Here is a 22,248-nt window from a genome sequence, read left to right as displayed (position 1 = left end):
CAACTGGCAGTTAAACAGCATTTGTTTTATAAAACAGTATACAAATCAATCTAGAGTGGAAACACGACCCTGTGATGATTAAAAAAACAAAAAAGTAAGACATGCAAACTCTAGAACATAAATACAGACTTGTAAACAGATACAACAAACAGCATCTTCATCTCAGATACTGTTGGAAAAAAAACAAACTGTTTTACACCTCAGTCCTAGAACAGCATCAATATGTACGAGCAGGAATGTCATCGTGCTGCTTTTGCTGTTAACAACACAGTTTGTCCCATGTAGTAAACAAAGTAAAATCAGAAGGTTTGTACCTCATTCAGGTCACTGGAGACATTACACTTAGTCTAAAATGTGGCTGTAAACCTTAAGGCAGGTTGATCAAGGCACAAGTTGTGAAACACAATGGATAAAGATCACCACATTTTAACACATTCTTCCTGGAATATAATGTATTATCTGGTTAAAAGAAAAAGTTCAAATGAATAGATTAAATGTTTACCAAGTAATCTGTACTTAATGCAAGTATCAACTGTTTCAGTTTTTTTCTTTCTACATTAAAAATAGAAATCAATAAGTTGACAAGAAATTAAATCAACCATTTCTTGGATTATTTCAGCGTTTTCTCTGTGATTAACAAAACCTGTAAAATCAGTATTATTCTTTCAATAATCAAACAAAAAAGCCAATATGCATTCATTTAGGAAACATTTTTATCATTAAAATAGTTGTGCTTTGGAGTTTTTTTCCAGTGCAGTTTAGCAATATGTTGTCAGGGATTGTACGATGTGATGTGAACACCACTGCTGTCAAAATCTGGTAAATTATAGAAGAAAAATTAATTGGTGAGCAAGCCAGGGGAGAAACTGGCTGCAACTTCTGCAAAACACATATGTTGTCCACATGTCTTGAACGGTTGAGGTTTTGTAGAGTATTCTACCAAATCTGTAAAAAAAAAAACAAAAAAAAACAAACAAACAAAAAAACAAACAACTAAATAGAAAAGCAAAAACAAACAAAATACAGGAAAAAGGCAAAAAGGTTTTAGAGGAAACTTCTTATGCTATCTTCTAACAATTTTTATTTGATTAATCCCAAATGGGAAATTAGGTTCTACATTTTAGATTTACCAGAGAACAGTGGGCTGCCATGTTTTGGCACCAGGGGAGCAGCTGATAACATCAAAAACAAAAAACAAAACAAAAAAAAAAAACATTTCATTGAATATTTGGGGGTTTCAGGTTTTCTGTTGAACAGGATTAGATGTTAAGCAATTTCATGCTTTGAAAGTCTCAATAAAAAGAAAAAGATAAAGAAGCTCCATGCAACGCTTACCTCTGTTAGCTTGTTTTGGCTAACAATAGCTTGACTGATTCAGCTAATGTATGAAGAATTCACAGCATTTAAGGTTAACTTACCTAAATCAACAGTGTCTTTTTTGAGCTATTATATATGTGCTATTTCTGTGGCATCTGTACAAACTGGTAAAATTACTGCTAATGCTCACGCTAGCTAGAGCACCAGTGTGTTTGCTTGTTCATCAACTTGAGAAAACTCAAATTGGGAGCAAAAATAAAACCATTTACACCCATTATTTTCATTATTTCCTCGTTTCATCAAAAAATGTGACTTCTGTACTTTCTCTATATAAACAGTAGGTATAATTTTAAATGCCAAAAAGTTATTTAAAACAAATGCAAACCAAAGAAATATCATAAGTTAAAAATTCTTTACAGAAGTTTTACAGTCACATTGTCCATTTAAGATTTTAATAAATCTAAAACCAAAAAGGCAAATAAGGTTTTAAGAACAAAAATAAGCAGTTTAATCTGTTGTCATGCAGATTTTTCTTAAATATTTTTATTCAACATTCTGAAGTATAATGGCTAGGATAGGAATTAAAAATTTATTCCAAGGAATTTTGATAGATGTATAATTTATGTATACCCAAATCCTAACAAAAGCAGTAACCACAAGGTTGTACTTCTTACCCATCTCATGTAATTAATTGAATAGTTTCAAATGGAAACTGTACAAAGGCTTTGAACCAACATGGCTGTTATAGCTTGCTCTCTTGCAGGTCTTAGGATTGTGGAAGAAAGTAAAAAAATTGCAATTACTGAATTAGACATAATCAATCTTCAATTTGAGAAAAGCTACTTGCAAATGCTAGGAGATTTTTTTTCTTTTCAGTTGTAAAATGGAGTAGTACAAACTCAGTTGTTGGCCTCTCGGTTTAATCTGTGCTCTTGAGCTCAAAGCGGCTGTAGACCTGCTTAGACTTCATCTTATTGTACTGGTTTACAAGGTCCAGCTTGCTGTGGCCCAACGTCATTCGCTTCTGGTCTTGCCGGTTAATGAATGCAACGGGAGATGGTGGTGGCGGTGGGCTCTGTTGGCTCTCCGGCTCAGGTTGTGAGAGGTCTGGTCCTCCCCAGGCTGAGGAGTTAAGAGGAGATGGTGACCTATGGAAGTTATAGTCTTTGTCTTTGGAGGTGGTTGGCAAGAACATATCTGAGAGTTTGTTCAGGAACTGATTGGAGGAAGTCCTCTGCTTGGGGGTGAGTTTGCTATCATTGACTGGGGACGGTGTCTGGGTCTTGGGGTTCAGGTTTGAGTTGTGGTTGCCATGAAACATACTAGGTTTGTGATCATACAATCCCAGTGCCTGAAATTTAGAGGATGTACCACTAATATTTGCCCGCATAATGTCCATTGGTTTAGGCTTGTTCCACTCAATGCCCATTGGCTGACCATATGTAGGTGATGGACGATCAGGAGCAGGGCTATGATTGGTTGCCCCGTTAGCAGAGCCTCGAGCTGTTGGAGATTGTCCACCTACTCGTTCAATACCTCCAGCTCTTCTTTCTGGGCTCAGGTGAGAAGAGCCTGTGGGCTCTTTCTTGTCGTGACTCTGAGTGACTTTGTAGACTGTGTTGGATGTCATTCCAGGTGCAGCCTTTATGCTGGAGATGCTGTTGCTTGATTGGCTGCTGGAGTTTTCTGAGCACACCTTGTCCCGTTGCCTATAGGAGGAGGGAAAGTCTAAATTAGTACATGGTACTTTTTTTTTTTTTTTTACTCTACTGCAGCACACAGTGTTGACTGATCACCTGACCTGGCCAACACATCAGCTGTTAGATGTTAGATACACTTGGACCTTTAAAGCTAAAGTCGTCCTCTCTTTAATCATAACAGACGCATACAAATTTGCCATATAATGTCTTTTTTGTCTCTTAATATGGTATGTGTTTTTGTGCCATTGACTCCATGGTTAACCCTCAAAGTTTTTTTTTAACCTGCTTTTTTCCCATAAATGTGTGTTTTGTGCCTCCATAACTCAGCAGAGTTAAAGGTCCATTGTGTAGGATGTATACACAGTACTAACTAGGGATCGGTCCGATGCCAATACTGATTTTTTCCACATCCTTACCTCATCTGCACCTCACAGAAATGGTCCTTGTTGACTTTACCTTCAGGTTATAAATCTGGAGTTATGAACATATCTTTGCTAAATCTTTGTTTTGTATACGTTAGATGCATTTAACAGAAGAACGCTTAAGACCGTCGTGAAATGTGCATATTCAATAACTATTAAATAAAATCATAAAGTGTTGCTGGTCCCTGTTGTCGTTGTAAAAAAATTCCAAGGTAAAAGTAAACATGGTGTTGTTCCCCCTTTGTTCTATGTCGACTCGCACAGGAAATGATGATTCTTTTGGCCTATAAATAGAATACAGTGTGTCAAGCTCCACCCTTTTGAGTCACATCACTAAGATTGGGAACCAAATGAAAGGGTCCCAATCAAAGCTAGGATGGGTCAGATCAGATATTCAGGCACCTTTCCCTGGTTTTGCCTGTGAAAATGCAAAAAAAAAAACATACCAACTTATACTGTACCCATCTGTACTTGTTGATGGCAACCAGGCTTTATGGAACTAGCTCCTAGTTTAAATTTAGGCAGCAGACACTTCTCTACCGTTCAAATCAGGCTTCAAACTTTTCTGTTAAATAAAGCTTATAGTTAGATCTGGCTTGGTGACCCTTAGTCATCCCGTTAGTTATGCTACTGTAGGCCGAGGCTGCTGAGGGATGACTGCACTGGGCTCTTCTCTGCTCTCTTTACTCTCCATGTATAATGTTGTTGTCATTCATTTGTATTTCTCTTTTCTTTCCAGGTAAAATCTTCAATTTTCCTCTAAACAAGGGATACCTGGTTTAGAGTTATTGTGCTTGTTGACTTCTCTTTCATAGGTGAAAGCACCTACTACCAAACAACAATGGCTGCAGTCAATAAAACCTTATGGTCTGCACAAAAAAAAAAAAAAAAAAAATCACAATTCCAATACTGATTGAAAATTAGCCAAATCTACATTTTTTTGCCCCTTTTGAAGCCACGTTTATCCAATCACAAATGAACCACACAAGCCAGCTTTTTGCCTCTCCAGAGTGTCCTTTCACAAATCCCATTGATCCACAAGGACGGCGCATCAGCCCTGACTCAAAAAGACTTATGAAAAGTTCCTTTGTTTATTTCTTGGTAATTGAAAGACAGGAAAAAGGTGTTAGTGTAGAAAGGTGGACAGTCTAAAAAGAATAATTTTTTACTAAGTTTTCTGTTTCACTGTGTATTTATGTTTTCTTCCTCAACTGGATTTCCTTACCTGTCAGAGTGTAAATCCAGTCCAAGGCCCCCACCGATCCCCATGCCCATGCCTAGGCCCATCATGCTTTGATATGATGGATAGTAGAGCATCCCTTCCTCCTCTGGGTTGAAGAAACAGTCGATGATCTGCGAGTCAGCGTATAAACAGCGAAACTCCCGATCAAAGCTATCTGTGATGCGACCAGAGAAATGCATCACCATGTTGCTGTGCACCTGAGCCGACAGCCAGCTGAAACTGGAGAGCAGAGAGGGCAGAAAATTAGAAATGAGGCCTGACATTTGTCACAAGCAGCAGGTAATTACCATAATACATATGGAAACTAGAAATTATGAAACACAATTATGAAACATGAAATGAGGCCTTGGCTTTGTATCTATCAGCTACCTTTGAGCAATTTATCTCCTGCCACCGCCCGCTGATTACAAAAGGCTTGCAGAGAATTTAACTAGTTCCTGGGTGACGATGAGTCATTGCAGTGACTCATCATCTTATTTGCCATGCATAAGCACTGAAAATGCCTGAGCAGCTGGAAAAAAACCCTTTCATGGCCAAAGAAATGACACATGGGTTCAGTAGCAGACAACCACACCAATGTATGAGTTCTTTTTGTTTATTTTCACACAAAAACTGAACAAACCAGTAAACACAAGCAAATTCATTCTATAAAATCTATTCAGACTGACAACATTTGCTCATAACACTTTATAACTGATGAAACAGAGCCTCATTAAGCAGAATAAAAAAAGGTAAATGGGAGTAAATTAAAGGGGTGATTCCCACCTGATTCCAAATTGACATATTAATATATACTCGGCTGTCACTTTATCAGATCTACTTGTTAACTGTTTCTAAACATATATATATAATCAGCCAATCACATGGCAGCAACTTTTTGTAGACATGGCCCATAAAACCTGCTGAAGTTTAAACCAGACTAAAGAAGAAAAAGGGTATAAGTAACACTGAACGTGGCATGGTTGTTGGTACTAGACAGGCTGGTCTGAGTACTTCAGAAACTGGTTATCTACTGGGATTTATCGCTACCTTGAAGAAAAAACCTGCATTTCCTCTGATCTTATAAAGGTGTGTATAACTCATTCATACTTAAGGAATTTACTTATTTCAGTCAGCCATTGGCCATGTTTACATGATTGTTTTAATTCTCCTTTAATTCAGAATAACAATTAAATCCTCTTTAAAAAAGATTAAAAACTACCTTGTAAACACCTAATGACCATTCTGAATTTAACCTAAATCCAAAGTAAGTTGGTTAATTCTGATTTTAAATTGAAACTGAATAATTCCTAGTTCATGTAAAGTGCTTTAAATAAATTCTTGTCGTTCTGCGCATGCTTGTTCCCTGTAACAATGACGGTGCGGTACTCTATCTCCCTTCTCCTCATCAGCGGACAAAGTAGTGAAATATTATTTCAGCTAATTCTTACAACTCACCAACAATTTTACAGGTTAGCTAATTAGCTACTAGTTACTTTAAGCAAACCACTTAGTTTTGTTAGTACTTCTTAGTTTGGATGGGGAATTGAATATATATATATATATATATATATATATATATATATATATATATATATATATATATATTTAATCCATTATTTGGATGCAACAGTGCATATTTATTATCATAAATATACCTGATTTAGCAAGATGCTAATTTAAATCCATGATCCCATAATAGAAACAGTACAAAGAAAAACACCAGCAATAGTGAGAGTATAATGTCAGCTGAAAACTTCTCTAACATTTGCACTCAGATTTTAGATTGTCCACATTTGTTTAAGGAATACACTGATATTTATTTCTGCTTAAAGGCAATTAAGAACAAAGTCATGATTTAATCACTGTCATATGAAAGAGACTGTAGCAATAGTGAGGGGTAGTTGTTAGATTTCAAATCAGTCACTCAGCAACCAAAAAATAAATAGCTGCTAAAAACCCAGATAAACTACCAATCACACAGCTGTCAGGTAGTCATAACATGACTCACCTGAAATTAACTTCCAGGTACCTTCTCGAAAGGAAGTGTTCAGAACACACCTTCAAGTCATTAGGTTCACTTTTATTGTTTGATTGTTCCTGTTAATAAAGTTATGTTTGAATATCAAAGAAGTTGTAAAAGTTGGAAACATGCCATTTTCCTCAAAAGGTTAGTAATGGCCAGATAAACAAGTAAACTATCTTCTTCATTAAATTTGATTTACCTGTTAGTGGTTCAGCTAATAAATCACATTTAAGATTTTTCCAAAAATCATTAAACAAAAAAACGATTCAGCCTCTTCTTCATGCAGGCTTGATTTGATAGGATATGGTAAATTACTTAAATTCTTCCAATAATTTACCACATTAATGGTAAAGACACAAAATATAAACAGAGATGGACTAAGAAAAGTCCATGAAAATTTGTTCCAAAAGAACAAAACACATTAAAAAAAGAATTGGAAAACTTCTGGACAAAAAAAGCAAACAGGAAAGACGACAGAATAACAGATAAATAGATAAACAGTCTTTCTCATCCCAATTGCGAACATCACACCACGGATTTACAGCACAACAAAAAAACATAAACCCCCAATTCCAGAGCGACCAATTGTAGACAGCATTAGCTCAATCACATGCAACCTGTCCAAATTCCTTGCAGATTTATTGAAACCGCTCCTAGGAAACAAAGATCAGCCCTGCAAAAATGCTTAGAATTAAAAAACATCAAAGTGGCAACAGACAAACTATTCATATCACAACGTTGTATCACCCGGATGCCAGTCGAAGCAACACTGGATATAGTACAACAATGGTGAACTGTGGACAAAACACTTAGAAAATGGACAAATGTCACAGTGAAAGACACTGCCAAACTTATGATTCATCGCTACTTCCAGATATTTTTAATTTTGCGATACCATCTCCCGGTAGAGAGAAGGATTTACCAAGGGGGAACCATTATCAGCCATCATGTGCGAGGAAAAAGAAACAACATCAGCACCTGAGCACTGCAGACCGATCCTATGGAAACGATACGTGGACAACGTTCTGGAAAAATACACGAGAAATTAAGCTTAATCACCAATGGGTTTAATGGGACTGATAAAGTTTACACACGAGGAAGAATCAGAACAATCCTTAGCCTTTCTGGATATGAAAATACCCACAAACACAACAAAAGCATAAAAATAAAGACACACATGAAACCAACAAACACAGACAACCACTTATTATGGGCATCAGAACACCCCATTACGCACAAATTATCCGTAGTTAGGACACTGTATCACCGCACCAACATGGTAGGCGGAAGGCAAAAAGGAGGAAGAGAAACACATCCAAGACACTCACCAGCTGCCAATATGCAAAATGGGCAGTACAGAAGGAATGACAACAGGTAAAACAAAAAGAGCACACCCAGGCAGAAATAAAGAAAAGAAAAGACAAAACAGAAAACAAAGGAGTGATCACTCTCATCCGTCAGGGGTGTCACAGCGCATCCAAAGGACAATGGATAAACATCATATCAGCAGACCTGTCAAACCTTACGTAAAGCTCAGGCAACTACTTGTCCACCCGAAAGATAAAGTAGACTAAAATAATAAATCCAACGTCAATCCATGTCACTCTTGCAATAAAACATACATAAAGGAAACAGGATGAAAATTCAGCATACACAAAAAGAATATCGAAAAGAATGTGAAAAGCTAATCTTTTACAATGTTTATTAAATAATCTAGTTTTAAAAAGTAGACAATGTTAACTAGGTTGTTTGTTTTATTGTTAGCTTGAGCTCATCTCAAGTTGTGAAGAAAAGGACACTTACGTAAATAAGATCACCAACTAGTGGCTGAAGTTTTTTTTAGTTTTGTATTTTTTTGCACACAGTGAGCGAACAGTCGGAGAACACTGTTCTAGACTGTATGAAGACTATTTCTGCACAAACCAATGGAGCTTAAAATAATGCAGTTATTTTACAGTGTTAATGTCTTTTCTAATATTTATTAATATAGTTTTGTTGTATTGTTTAGATGTGTTGTTGTTTTTGTGTGTTCTGACTTTGATTTAAAATAAATCATTTTTTCCTCCCTATAGTATTGAGTATCGATACTTAGTATTGGCACAGAATTTCATGTCTTGATATTTTTTAAAAACATGATTTTATATTTTCAGACAAACGCAAAGCTGCAATGAATATTCCAGAGTCTGTGTTTATTTGCTTCTTAATCAGTTAATTGGCTTTAAATCTCTTGATATTTTATAGGATTTGAAACAAAAGTTACAGGGGGAAATTTCGTGCAGAGGAAAAAAGGTGTGACGAGCTGCTTACCACCTCCTCTGGTCTAACCCTTCATTCCTTAGTGAAAAGTGCAGTTTGAAACCTGTCATCCTGCCTGACCCAACCCTCTTACCTGCTGCACACCTGATGCCACACTTAATCCTCCAACGACAACACTTCACCGAGTCCCAATGGTCGCCTTTTACCAGCTGAGGCCGGCCTTATAATTACACCATCAAGTACACGCAGCTTCTGTGACATGGACTTGTTAAAATCCACACAGCACAGTTTGTCACGACATTCACACACTTTCCATCCCTTCACAATTCTAAATGCAGAGTCTTAAACCAAGTCTTCACCCAAAAAAACCTTTTTATCTGCATCATGTGGAAGCACACTGTGTCCATAAAAGGAATACTAATCCCCCTCAATGGGGCTGAAAACAGATTTAGCTCCCCACACATACACGAGAACACACAAACACACACTTACAACTAAAACCAGCTGAACAAGTGGAGCTCCATCTGAGCTGAGGATGAGTACGAAGCAGAAGAACTGAGGAAGATTTTTGAAAAAGTTTAATATTAAGAAGAAATAATGGGAAATAACAATAAGGGGAAATAGGGACATTTCCAGAACTACAAACGTGAAATATGTCCCACACACAGTGTTCCTGAGGCAGCAGCTCACAGCTCATCACACTCATCTGCTTGTTGGGTATAATTACAGGTATTACTCAGGTATTCCTCTCACAGTTTTACCCACAATCAGCCCTTTACTAACAATTGCTCTGCGGCACAACGTCAGCTTTGTTATGCAGCTTATCCACGCAGAAATTTGCAAACTCATGGCAGCCATCAGCTTCCTCCTGTGATCCGCCGCTTATCAGGAAAAGATGCAAAGCAAACGTGAGACTGCTAACCGTAAGCCATCTAAAGATGCTCTTGTTTTTGCGCTCAGATGCACCGTCCTGGCTGTGATACATTTAGTTATTGCCGCAAAAACTAAAGAAACAAGTTTTAAACTGTGTGAAACAACAAAAATTGAGGCAGCAAAAGCTGAAACCAGTATTGCAGTACAACTCGATGTCTGCTGGCTCCTGGCTTTCTGGAGATAAATATGTGTTTGTGGCAACTGATTGTCTGTTTGAAAATCCATAAGAAAACATTTTTATTTATATTTCACAATCAGTGGAAAAAGAAATAAAGTAAAACAAAGCCCTATCTAAATTTTATTTATACTAAACCAATGCTGGGAAATGGGGCTGGGTTGCTTGGAAATTATAATTTAGACCCTCAGTTGTTAGAAAAGAAGCTGTTAATCAGTAAGAATAGTTTTCCTAACAATCACAAACCCACAAAATGACTCTTCATGTCATCAGACGTTGGTCAATTTATCTAAAATAGTATTTATTTGGAGTAATAACTTAGAAAACATAAAAACCCTAACTAGCCCCGAACCAATTGTTTTGACACACAGCATCGATTTAGCTCTGTGGCCAAAAACTTCAGAAAGAAAAATTCAAATCTCAGATTATATCCTCACCACATGGCATACTTTGAATTTCTATCAATTAATTGGTAATAAATAAAGTTCAGAAGCAAGTGTTTCCTAGAATTCCTAGAAAAACCAACAAAATCAAAAACATAAAAATACACTATTGAATGAATAAACAAATATAGTAAAAAGCTACTAAATTAAGAAATGAGTTCATGGCAAAAAAAAAAAAAAAAGTGCAATCACATGCTAGCATTATTTTTAGTGTGTATTTAGTACCTATGTACAGCACTTTGGGCAGAGGTCGCAGTTTTAAATGTGCTTTATAAATAAATTTGACATCGGCATGATAAACAGCTCAAATTATTGTACATTATGGGATTGTACAGAGGGCTAAATTATCCCACAAGCACATTATTCATCGTATGTCTAGCTGCTGCAGACTATATAATCAAACTGCTTTCTGGACCGTAGCAGTGCAACAGGAAGTACAGGTTTTATTTTGTTTTGTTTTTAGCTGAGCCCATGACAAACACTGAAAGACAGATCTCTTCAAAAACACAATGAAGCAGAGAAATGAAAGCAGAAACAGATACTGGAGGTAGACGAACAAAAAGGAGAAAAAAATGCAGATGAAAAAAAGATTTTTAAACATCTATGAGTTTAAAAGAAATTATGATTAAAGAGTTTTTTTTTAAGTTCTGGATGCAATTGGTCGAAGTTCGGTTTAATTGATGTGATGATCACCTCTGATCAGCTTAAACAATGTGTGTGTGTTTGCCCTCACCTGTACGAGCCTGCAATGACCTCTTCACAGTCGATGATCATGAACTTTTCCAGGACCTGACCGGTAAACTTCTTGCCACTCTTGGTGCAGTAGGTGTCACCACAAACGCTGCGAATACGCATGCTCTGCATACGAACACACACACACACACACACACACACACACATATATTAACATGTATGTTTGATCATTCACAGAACAGAGATACTTCAGTGGACATCTCCAAGTCAATTTAACTTTTGATTTAATAAATTCCAACATGTGAACCACATGAAAGAAATTTCCCTCACAGGATAAAGAAAGTAATAAATATCTACAATACTCAGAAAATGTTGGGCTCTTTGTACGACATCAGAATGACCTTAAAATGCACTATAAGGCTACCAGTGGGGCTACTAGCAGTTGTGTTAGAGCAGGAAAACCTGCAAAACTGTGGACCGATGCATGAGGTTCCACATGCACTATAACCTTTACAGGTAAACTTCAAATCTCTTTCTCTAAACTTCTGAATGTGCACATACAACTGTTAATGTTTAAGCATTTCTTGCATAACATGCTGTGATCTAAGTGATTAATCACAAAAAAAGGCATCTGAACCATGAATGAATCCATCTGTCTGTCTGTCCGACTGACTGTCTAAACACATTAACATCCTGCTGCAGTCTTCTTCTTCTTCTGTTTCACTATGGTGTGATTTCTGGAAGTCAAGTAAAGAAATATTTTACAGCTGAGGCAGCAAAACTGAGTGAGAGCTCAAATACACAGTTGGGCTGCCACGGGATATTTTTTCTTTTTTTTTTCTTGAATGGGTCAAAAAAATTAAATGCGAACAAAGTTTTATACACACACACACATATATATATCTATATATATATATATATATATAACCAGCATTATTGAACTAGCATTTTTTATATAAACTCACACAGTAAACCAACACAGGTGGTAAAACACTGTCTTTAAATAGATGTTGGGGCAGCATGGAAAAAACATGAAGAAAACTTAAGTAGTGGCATTCTGGTGGCAGGGTTTCTTGATTATTATCCCAAAAATAAATAAAGAAATACATGAATGAATGAATGAATGAATGAATGAATGAATGAATGAATGAATGAACAGAGACACTGGACAAAGACCTCCTAAGGAGTCAGATGCAGGAAAATTCTCTCTTCTTTGGGTCCAATTTCCTTACAGTCTGGAAGTCTAAACATTTACAAAGTCATTCCAGAAATTTCTTTTAGTCAGTAACTTCATTAACTGCTATTTAAATCAAAGGTGATGTCAAAATTTACTTTATACTGTTGATAACTAATAGTTTGACAAGTTTTTCTTCCTGCTTTTTTAGTAGAAAGAGGAAAAAAGCCAAATTAAAAACTCTGAAATGTCTCCTTTTGTCAGTCCAGCTTTATGTTAGAAATTACGAACTAAAATCTTCACGTGAGTAAATCCTCACCTTCTGGTCATTTTTAGAAACTTTTTCTCTCATAGATAAAAAAAAAAAGATGGTGATAAACTGATCATTTCTGTGTGATAATAATGAAATGTTTGTGAGCTGGAGCCCACCACCGTCTCTGGGGCCCCTGTGGAGTTACATAGACGCTGTGTACAGATTGAAACGTGCCAGAACTGCTTGTACTGAGCTGTTCTTACACTCAGGTGTGAGTTCTGAATGTCCAACGCTGCACACATGTCTGTGAAGTAGTGGAGGTTCTTCTCGTCCAGCAGAATGTAGACGGGGATCCTCCTCTTGTTGGACGCCTCCATGAGGTCACACAGCAGGTCCACATCTGTGAAGACGTCCATAACCACCGCGATCACCTGCAGAGACTCACGTTAGCTAAACTATTACAGACCCATAAAATACAGTCATAAGAAACAAAGTACACCCTCTTTCAGTTTTAAAGATGTTATAAAAACCATCTGGTTTTCCTTAAAATGAATAAACCCAAACCAGAGAACAACAACACAGTTCAAAGTTCCAGCAGTTGGTAGAAGCTCCTTTAGCAATGATACGCTGACGTAATGGTTTTCTATATGATGTTCTCAGGCTTCTACATGATTGTAGAGGAATTTTGATTTACTTTTTTCAACTTTATTTCATTGAGGTTTGCGTGACTGGTTTCAGCACAGCTCTTGACCACCACAGCACATCAGTCAGGTGGACATCTGGACTTTGACTGGATCATGTTGATTCTTTTCCTTTTCTGCCACTCTGTTGTATATCTGCTGCTGTATTTGGGATTGTTGTCCTGTTGCATGAGACAATTTCAAGCTGTCCAGGTCCTGTATCTGCAGAACAAGCCCAGATCATCAGCTCTCCACCACCATGTTTAACAGTTAGTATATGGGGTTTGTGCCGATATGTCATGTTTCTTTTTTTTTTTTTTGGCATTCTGACCAAACATCTCCACTTTGGTCTGGAGACCAGACGTCTTGTGGTTTGTTCAGATGCAGCTTTGCAAACCTAAGTGTACTGCATGTTCTTTTTATAGAGAAGAGACCTGCAACCCTTTCAAACAAGCCGTACTTGTTGAGGCTTTTTCTAACTGGACTGTTGCGAACTTTAACATTTAGCATACTAACTGAGGCCTGGAAAGTCTGAGATGTAGCTATTGGGGATTTTTTGCAGTTTCTCCGAGCACAATCTGTTCTTTAACTGAACTTCCTTTCTATAAAATGTCCTCAAACATAAAACCTTAGAATATAGAGCCGGTGTACTTTCTTTTTTCCTTTTTCATAATTGTAAATCATGCCTTCAAGACATAAATTAAACCTGACAGCTTGTTTTAAATGCGACCTCAGTGGATGAAGGATTGTTTTTCTTTGTTTCTGTTGCATCAGAATTGGTGGAGTTTCAGCTGAGATTTAATATCAGTGTTGTTATTTTTGCACTAAGTAATAAGAGTTTTCAGATTTTTCTTTGATGAAATTGTTTGATTTACAGAAGACGAAAGAAATTAAAACTGAAAACAATGAACAAGACGCTTTCTTTCACATTAGATGCACTTCTGTGGAAAGGTAAATTATTTTTGTATGATTTTAAATATGTACTTAATCCAGTCATTTTTTAGCATACACCACCTTGACAAAGGCGAAGCCACATGGCGGCAGGTCACATCAAACTGTATAAATAGTTTCAGAACAGACAGCCTCCTTATTCTGCTCCTCCATGATTGTCGGAGCAGCAGGATTACTTGCTGCTGGAGCTTCAACGGTTAAAGTAACAGGTGAGGTTTTATCACCATCCTGTAAAATCTTTAATGATTTATGAGAGATCATCACAACTGCACAGCCTTCAGTTTCACACGTTTCCACTGCAGGATAAACCAGTTCTGGGCCCCTGAATGAAACCGTGTTGTAAGGGGCCACTGATGCCTCCAAGTTTCCATTAATTATAGTACACAAGACAGCACTGCTGCCACACAGGAAACCAGAAATGAACCAGTTCTTCCAGCCCTGGAAGTTGAAAGTGTTTGAGTCAATAATCCAAATTACAGCTGTTTTAGCAGCTTTTTAACACGAGAGCTTTAGAAAAATGGAAATAAGAGCAGGAAATAATCACAAACTCTTATGATCATATTAACAATAAAGGTGTTTTTTATTCCAAACCAGACCACTCAGAAAATCATCAGCTGATTAATTGATCATGTTGCCGCTCAGCTTACAGGCTGCAGCGTGAGGGAAACCCAGCAGGTCTGGCACAGCAGCACTGTAGACTGTGTGAGGACAGTTTAAAGACCTTCTGCAGCCTGTAGCTTCAGTGTGGACCACTGCCCTGCATGTTTTCGAGGTTTCCGTACTGTAACACACCTGACTCAAATAAATGGCTCATTAGCAGGCCTGCAAAGAACTTGATCAAGTTGTTCAGTTAATGTAAATCGTGTGTGCTGGAGTTGGAAAGAACTCACACATGCAGGGCAGAGGTCCCTGAGGACCAGGATTGAGAAACACTGGTTTTAAGATAAAGATGAGCGCTGTCACAAAACGCAGGTAGATAAAGGGTAAGCATAGATCACACAATGCAGTGATCTAAGCAGACCAGAGAGCTGGCGTTACATGGCAGATTACTCATTATAACTAAAACTGACTTGAGACTTGCTTGAACAAACAAAAAATTACTTGTGAGTCACTCTCTGAGTGCACCGAGTGTTTATTTGTGAGGGAAATTACTACTTTATCTGGATGTGTCAGCCCCGTTTTCAGAGCTTTCACTGTGTTTGTCAGTCAGATTAGTACGTTTAGATCAGCTTAAAAGGCCAATCTGGGTCTGACAAACATATTATTTTCTTTTATCTTCTCTTCTGTTATGTAAATAAGCTGGCTGAAGCTTATCTGCCACCAAAAGATCACAGTAAGGCCAGTAAGGTAAGTAAGTTTAGTTGTTTTAAAATTGTTTTATGTTTTGTGTTCAGCACTTTGTTTCAGTTGTATTAAAGTGCTTTACAAATAAAGTTGAGTTGAATAAAAACTCAAAACAAAACAATCTTCAGACCCACAACATGGACAGGAAAAGGAAAAGAGCATGAAGCATAGCAGCAGCTACAGAGCATAAAGCAGTTCAGCACACTCAAACACTTCAATATCCAGATTAAATGTTGATCTCCGAGTCCCTGCTGTCTCATCTCTCAGTCACCAACTAAAAATGAGAAGAAATTCCCACTCAAACACACTGCATCAACAAGTTTCTGAATCCTCAAGTTTCCATGAAGTAGATTCTTTAACAGTCTAGTTTATTTCTAATGTGCTCTGACATTGACGATACTTACACCTTCACATTTCCTTCTCCTAACACAGTGGTTTTACAACTCTTTGAGCCTCGACCCCCAAGATAAGACGCACTGGTGCTCGCGACCCCCACCACCATGCGACAACATAATTGTGATGAATTGTGTGATGTATCAAATAGGCCATCTTGCAGCATCTTCTAAATATACGTGTGGAAAATGTCAGAATCGTTAGAAATAAGGAAGAAAGTGGTTTGTGGCAGTTTACCGCTATGACAAGGTACCTACATGCCCAAAATCAGCTTCTGTCATGGAAATGATGTCAAATTCTGATTTTTAATGTGGCATGTGTACTAACTTTGTTGTTTATGAGTTAATGTGTTAAAGAATTAAGGTGCTAATTTCAAAGATGTATCTTTTTATTATTGGTTTATTTTGACAGCCCTGGTAAAAATCCCAAATTTATTAAATACATGTAGGCTATATATTTTTCAAAATTATCTGGCGACCCGCTGAAATTATCTCGCAACCCCCATGGGGGTCCTGCACCTAGTTTGAAAACCACTGTCCAAACATGTCTGAAAAGGAGTTGGTGGAAATATAAATGTATATGTTTCTTTCTGGTCTCTGGTGGTCAACCAAGCTCACAGTCAGGACCAAGGAGTGTTCAAGTACACATGAAACCCTCACAAACATCTTTACAATATATTTTTGTCAGATACGGCTGGTTTGTGTCAGCTGGTAACTAAAGATGCTGGAGTTCTCAAAGGCTCTTTCTTGGGCCACCTATTGTTCAGTATCTACAAGCTCCCAGTAGCTCAATCAAATCTGATTATAACTATGCAGACAACATTTAGCTCTATATTACTGCCTCACCAGGGGACTCTGATCCAATGCAAAGCTTGTCGTGATTACTGGAACAGGAGACAGAGAGGACAAGCAGACACAGAGAAGACCAGAGAGCCACGAGACGAGCAACGTTTGTGCTCAATGTGCGGAAAAAAAGAAAAAAATGTGGGTGTGGAACCCTCTCAACGCGAAAAGTGTGGGTGTTTAAACACCATCATCCTCCACGGGGGCAACGCCCATGGGTTGTTCCTTCAATGTTCTTTTTATTTTCAAATCCATCCATAGCGTCAGCATCTTGCCTCCATGTCTCACTGTCATAACAGAGAAATAAAGGACGCATCGGACTTGTTATGTCAGACATGGATTAACTGCGTTAAAAATATTAACACAAATAATTACATAAAATAGTTACGGACGTTAAAGCATGATTTTTGACAGCCCTAATATACATATATACCATCCTGCAACCTCTGTGTTTGAGACTGGCAGTGATGCTAGTATTCCCAACACGAGTAAATTAGCAAACAAAAATTAAATTTATCACCAACAGTGAGAAAATAGAAATAATTCAAACCAATCACCTGACTTCAGAAGAGCCAGGGAGTAACAGGGTCGAGCTTTAAAGAGTTAATGAGTGCAGCTCAGTTTGGATTACGAACAAGGGTCTGACTTGATTTATTCTTTGATACTTAAATAATAATTTAATATTTCAGTTTAGTCGCACAAACAAACTCATGAAAATCAAACATTTCTGACAATAACTGGACTTAATTCTGTCTAATTCTAAAGTAATATGGAACAACTGATGAAGTAGTAATCAGGGTCTTTCGGGTGGTTTCATGTGGTCTGGTCTCAGCAGGTAATTTTTCCTGCAGTGAAAAAGAAGCTTGATCATTTAGAGAGAGAGGGGAGGTCAAAGTTCCTTTATTGTCTGAATGTGATGAAAGGAAACAAGCTCTGCTAACAGCTGTTTATCAGCTGCATCCACAGACATGTTAACGCAGTCATGTGGTCTGAAAGCTGCTGATTCTGCATGCGAGTGAGGAAGAAGCTGACGTCTTCGTCAGAGAGGAAACGGCTTCTCGAGCACTAATACGATCTGATTATTAAAACACTCAGATTCCTGCATATTAAACAGCAGTATTTATAGAAGTAGAAAGAGGAAATGACTCAGAAACAACCTGCTGAACCCCCGGCTGTTCTGAGATCAGTCAAATGATCCAAAACCGGTAAAAAAAAGAAAAAAGAAAAAAAGTGTCAATTATTCAAATAGAGAAATTCTCTTCGCCTCTATGAGGGATTTAATATGAGGTGACAAGATGTTAAGAAAGTGTAAAATCAAATTATCTGTTTTTAAAATTATAATAATATATATATAATACACTGTAACCAGTAGGATCTTTAAATTCTTCACAATTTTGCATTACATCTGAGAGGCTCTGCCTCTATGAAATGCTCCTTTATACCCATTTGTTACCAACCTGTTGCCAATTAACCTAATTAACTGTTAAATGCTCCTCCAGTTGTTTATTTATATCAGTTACTTTTCCAGCTACTGTTCCAGCTTTTTAGAGATGTGCTGCTGCCATCAGATTAAAAATAAAAAATATTTTCCATGAACTACAAAAATTTCTGTTTCAACCTCTCATATGTTGTTTATGTTTTTATTAATAAAATATGGGTTTATGGGATTTGGAAATCACTGCATCCCATTTTAATTTACATTTTACACAGCAGTTTATGGCTGAAAACTATTCCAGTTGCATTTGTGTCTGCTGGAAAGATGGCTGAACACCTCTGATCTGAGGTCAGCTGCTGAGCAGAGGACATGGTGGGCGCTTGGCCTCCAGCTGGGAGGCTGATAAAAGCTGATCAAACACCGGCTGGCCCAGGCCTGCTGCATGTCAGACCAGGGACGGATTAACACAGTCAGGCGGAAGATAAAAAACAGAAAATACACCTGGCTGCCTCCTGGTGACGCAGTGAAGATACACTCCAACAAAACCACCCTGTATCTTCAGTCTGGAGGATATTTTCTGACTTTTCAACAAGCTTTTCCTCCAACACAGACAAATTCAATCATAAAAACAGCAAAAATCCTCAGCTGTAAATGTTTAACTTGTCAATAGAAGAGGTGACCTACTTAACTCGTTAGTTTCAGGTCAACAATAATACTTATTAATGAATATCACCATGAATGTTGTGTTTGCAGGTAATCTAAACTAAACAACAACAGCTATCTCAGTTTGTATGAATGCATTTACGTTTACACATTTTTGTCCATTAATTGCAAGCAAATGCAAATTACTGTTAGCGTTTTAGTCACTTGTATCTGCAGAGATCAGATGACATCTACAGCTTTTGTCCAAGTTCATTTATGAACAATAACAGCTTAAAAACTAAGTATTTCAATCCTCCTATTTGTGCTTGAAAGTCACACTGAGATTATGACAAAAAGGCATAAAGAGACAATAAATATTTTGCTCCTAAAAGCAGCCTGATGTTAACTGGTTGTGTAGACACATTTACAGGGAACTTAATTTCCATCCCCACAAATATATTTGGGTTATCAGATCTCACATGTGAAAGAGCTGCTGTCTTTTTTCAGTTCACTTCAAGTTCCAGCTCCTCACACGTGATAGCTATTTTCCATCTTCTGTGACAATAAACTGAATGTTTCAGGATGTTTTAGATGGCTGAATGTTAAAAACATTTAGACATGCAGTTTTCTGTCACTACACTCACAAAGGTCGTTCAGGTCTACTGGGACTAACTTATTTCACCACCAGTTAACTCTGGATGAATGTTTAAATTAAACAAAAACCATAATCTGTTAAGCTAATTTTTAAAAGAAAAAAAAACTCTTTTTGGACCCACAGACTTCTTTAAAATGAATTAGCCTACTTCCTGAAAACAAACTTCAACTGTTTACATTGCTGTAGAGTTTATGGGGCCCCTGAGGTCCTTTTTGGCCCCACAGCTTTCTTACCTTTTTGGCCTTGTTGATCAGGGACCTGATGAGGTCTTTGATGTTGTGGGACTTGTCTCTCTGGAAGTAGATCTGGGTCTCTGACGGTCCGTATCTCACTGGCGATTCCGGCCAGCCGAGCTCCAGCATCGGCGGCTCCTCATCAGACATCATCGGGAAGTAAGTCCCGGAGGTGAGCTCGGACACGGCGTCTCCGTCCCCGAAGTCCCGGTCGTTGGAGCCGGCGCCGTTGCTCTCGGAGCCGCAAGCCTTGCTGGCCGCATGCTGGCTGATGTAGTGGATCTCCAGTGGGGAGAGGAAATTCAGCTCCCGCTCCTCGGCCAGCACCCTGCGGTATTCCTTTTCCCCGTGCTCCAGCAGGGCGTCGGTGGCCAGCCGGGCCGCCTCGTTGTGGCTGAGTTCCAGCGTGGAGCCCTGCCTCCACGGGTTCTTCACCTCCTCGAGGCGGGAGGCGAGCTTCCCTAGCGGCTTCCTGCCGTTCGTGGCCGGTCGGAGGCCCTCGGAGCTGATCATGGTGCTGCTGCAGGTGTAGTCTGTTTTATAAAAACCCTCCGGGACGAAAAAAAAGAAAGAAAACTATTCTCCGTTGTGCCCGGGTTGTGTAAGCATGGTTGCTTTTATTACCACAAACAGCGGATTATGTCAGACTACAGCAGATCAATAATCCGCTTTCCGGACCACAAACACCCAAGAACCCGCTGCTGTGATCCTGCAAAACTAAACCTAACGCCTTCCAGCTCCAAAGTCTCACAAAGTCCTCGTGAAGCGCCAAAAACACTTTATTAAAGGAACAATTCGTGTTTTTTGTCTTCAGACGCGGCGGTAATCCAAACCAAGCGGCGCAGCGTCGCTCCGAGGCAGCGAAATGGACCCGGCTTCTCCGGTTCCCGTCCTGCCCTTCAGGATGTAACGTCCCAGGAGCCTCTTCTTCGCTTCGGCCTCCTCCTCTTCCTCTGCCTCGGTGTTGTGTGTATGCGTGTGTGCGTGTGAGGGTAAGGTGTGTGTTTTCTGCTCACCTGTTGCTTCCTGTCCTGTCATTGGTCTCCGGCTCGAACAGTCTCCGCCTTCTGCCGCCGTTGTCAAGCCAACCAGCTCACAACAGGTAGCATACGTCCGGTTAGGAAATGCATGATAAAGCAGCTGAGACGGTAGTTAGTGAAAATAATAAAAGAAAGAAAAACAGTGCACAGAATGGATAAATGCAACAAGTCAAATCTGATACAAGAAATGAAGAAGCAAAATAAATTAACATGAATGTTAGAAAGACAAATATATATATATATATATATATATTTATAATTTATATATAAAATATATGAATAAATAATATATATAGCTATACATACTATATATATATATATATATATATATATTTGGGTCCTTAGCGAAGACCCTTAACCCTACTGCCTAACCATTGTAATTAGCTTAGAATAAAAGCGTCAGGTAAAATACCTGTAATGGAATATAATGTAAACTGAGCATTTTTTGTGTTAACAGGCTGAAATTTTGACATCCTGTGCAAACAAAATAAGTAGAAGGGATGCCTATCTTAAAAACAGAAATAAACAAACACAACATTTCATTGGATCGTAAATTCCTACACACCCCTAAGTTCAGGATGAGTTGTTTTTTTGTCTTTGTTGGGGCAGGAATTGATGCATTGTTGACATATGAATAAGTCAGATCATAAGACCATTCAGAAATATTTCAATATGTAACTTGAAGTGGAACTAAAAGATAACAGGGTACATTTTAAGTGCTAAAACTATAATAAGGCAGCAGCTGTCCTGTCTTTCTGTCCCCTCAGTTCTGTCCACTCCCTATGATGTCAGTTTATTGACCAGAAAATAAAGTTCCAGCTCTTACAGACACGTTTTATAGGAAATACACCAGGAAGTTTTGGTTTTTCTGCTCACCTGATGTGTGAAATAGGAAACCTTTCTTTCTGCACCACCCCTGAGACTCAGCTCCCTATGGTAGTGTGTTACATGTCAGCTGCAGCCCTAATTCATCTGCAGTGATATTTCCTCCTGCCTCATGTAAATTGAGCAAGTGGATTTTGTCTGATTATATACAGTTTTATAAGAGTTCTACCTGCAGGAATATTCTTACATGCACAATGTATTTTTAGGGGTGTTTACACACAAACATACCTGCCCTACAGGGTAATGCAATCAGATTATGTTAAAGACCCCTCATTTTTAATCAGCGGGAGTGTTTTTTTTTTTGTTTTTTTTTACCTTGTCCTGTCCAAACATCATGGCATTAGGCTTTTTTTAATGTAAGGTTTACATAAAGTAATGTTCTTTATTTTTAATTTACCTTATTGCTGAATTACATGTTGATGCTGGACCTGACAGAAGAGAACCACCACCATCAACCAACAGACCATCTACACTTGGAGGGCTACATCCATTCTGCACCATCACTGCTCATTTCCCAGACTTGACCAATTCCAT

The 22,248-nt window shown here is 38.2% G+C and overlaps 1 protein-coding gene across 1 annotated transcript; it reads right to left on the bottom strand.

The window, feature by feature from the left end:
• Positions 1-416: 416 nt before the first annotated feature.
• Positions 417-20,751, bottom strand: fam83c (family with sequence similarity 83 member C). Its single transcript, XM_041979380.1, has 5 exons — positions 19,790-20,751; positions 12,878-13,045; positions 11,228-11,352; positions 4,665-4,901; positions 417-3,026 (listed from the first exon to the last, which is right to left on the bottom strand). The coding sequence occupies exons 1-5, from the start codon at positions 20,300-20,302 to the stop codon at positions 2,237-2,239; spliced, it is 1,833 nt and encodes a 610-aa protein (XP_041835314.1). The 5' UTR covers positions 20,303-20,751; the 3' UTR covers positions 417-2,236.
• Between the last annotated feature and the right edge of the window lie 1,497 nt (positions 20,752-22,248).

This window comes from Melanotaenia boesemani, chromosome 3 (genome assembly GCF_017639745.1).
Source record: "Melanotaenia boesemani isolate fMelBoe1 chromosome 3, fMelBoe1.pri, whole genome shotgun sequence".
Taxonomy (NCBI): domain Eukaryota; kingdom Metazoa; phylum Chordata; class Actinopteri; order Atheriniformes; family Melanotaeniidae; genus Melanotaenia; species Melanotaenia boesemani.
The sequence above is the reverse complement of the archived record's forward strand: the minus strand, read 5'-3'. Positions and strand labels throughout refer to the sequence as shown.

Excerpts from the sequence above, each read along its gene's own strand:
- fam83c (XM_041979380.1), bottom strand. The coding sequence starts at position 20,302 with ATGATCAGCTCCGAGGGCCTCCGACCGGCCACGAACGGCAGGAAGCCG. Across the intron at positions 13,046-19,789 it reads TGATCAACAAGGCCAAAAAG|GTGATCGCGGTGGTTATGGA; the intron begins GTAAGAAAGCTG and ends GAGTCTCTGCAG. Across the intron at positions 3,027-4,664 it reads CTGGATTTACACTCTGACAG|GCAACGGGACAAGGTGTGCT; the intron begins GTAAGGAAATCC and ends CTCCTCCTATAG.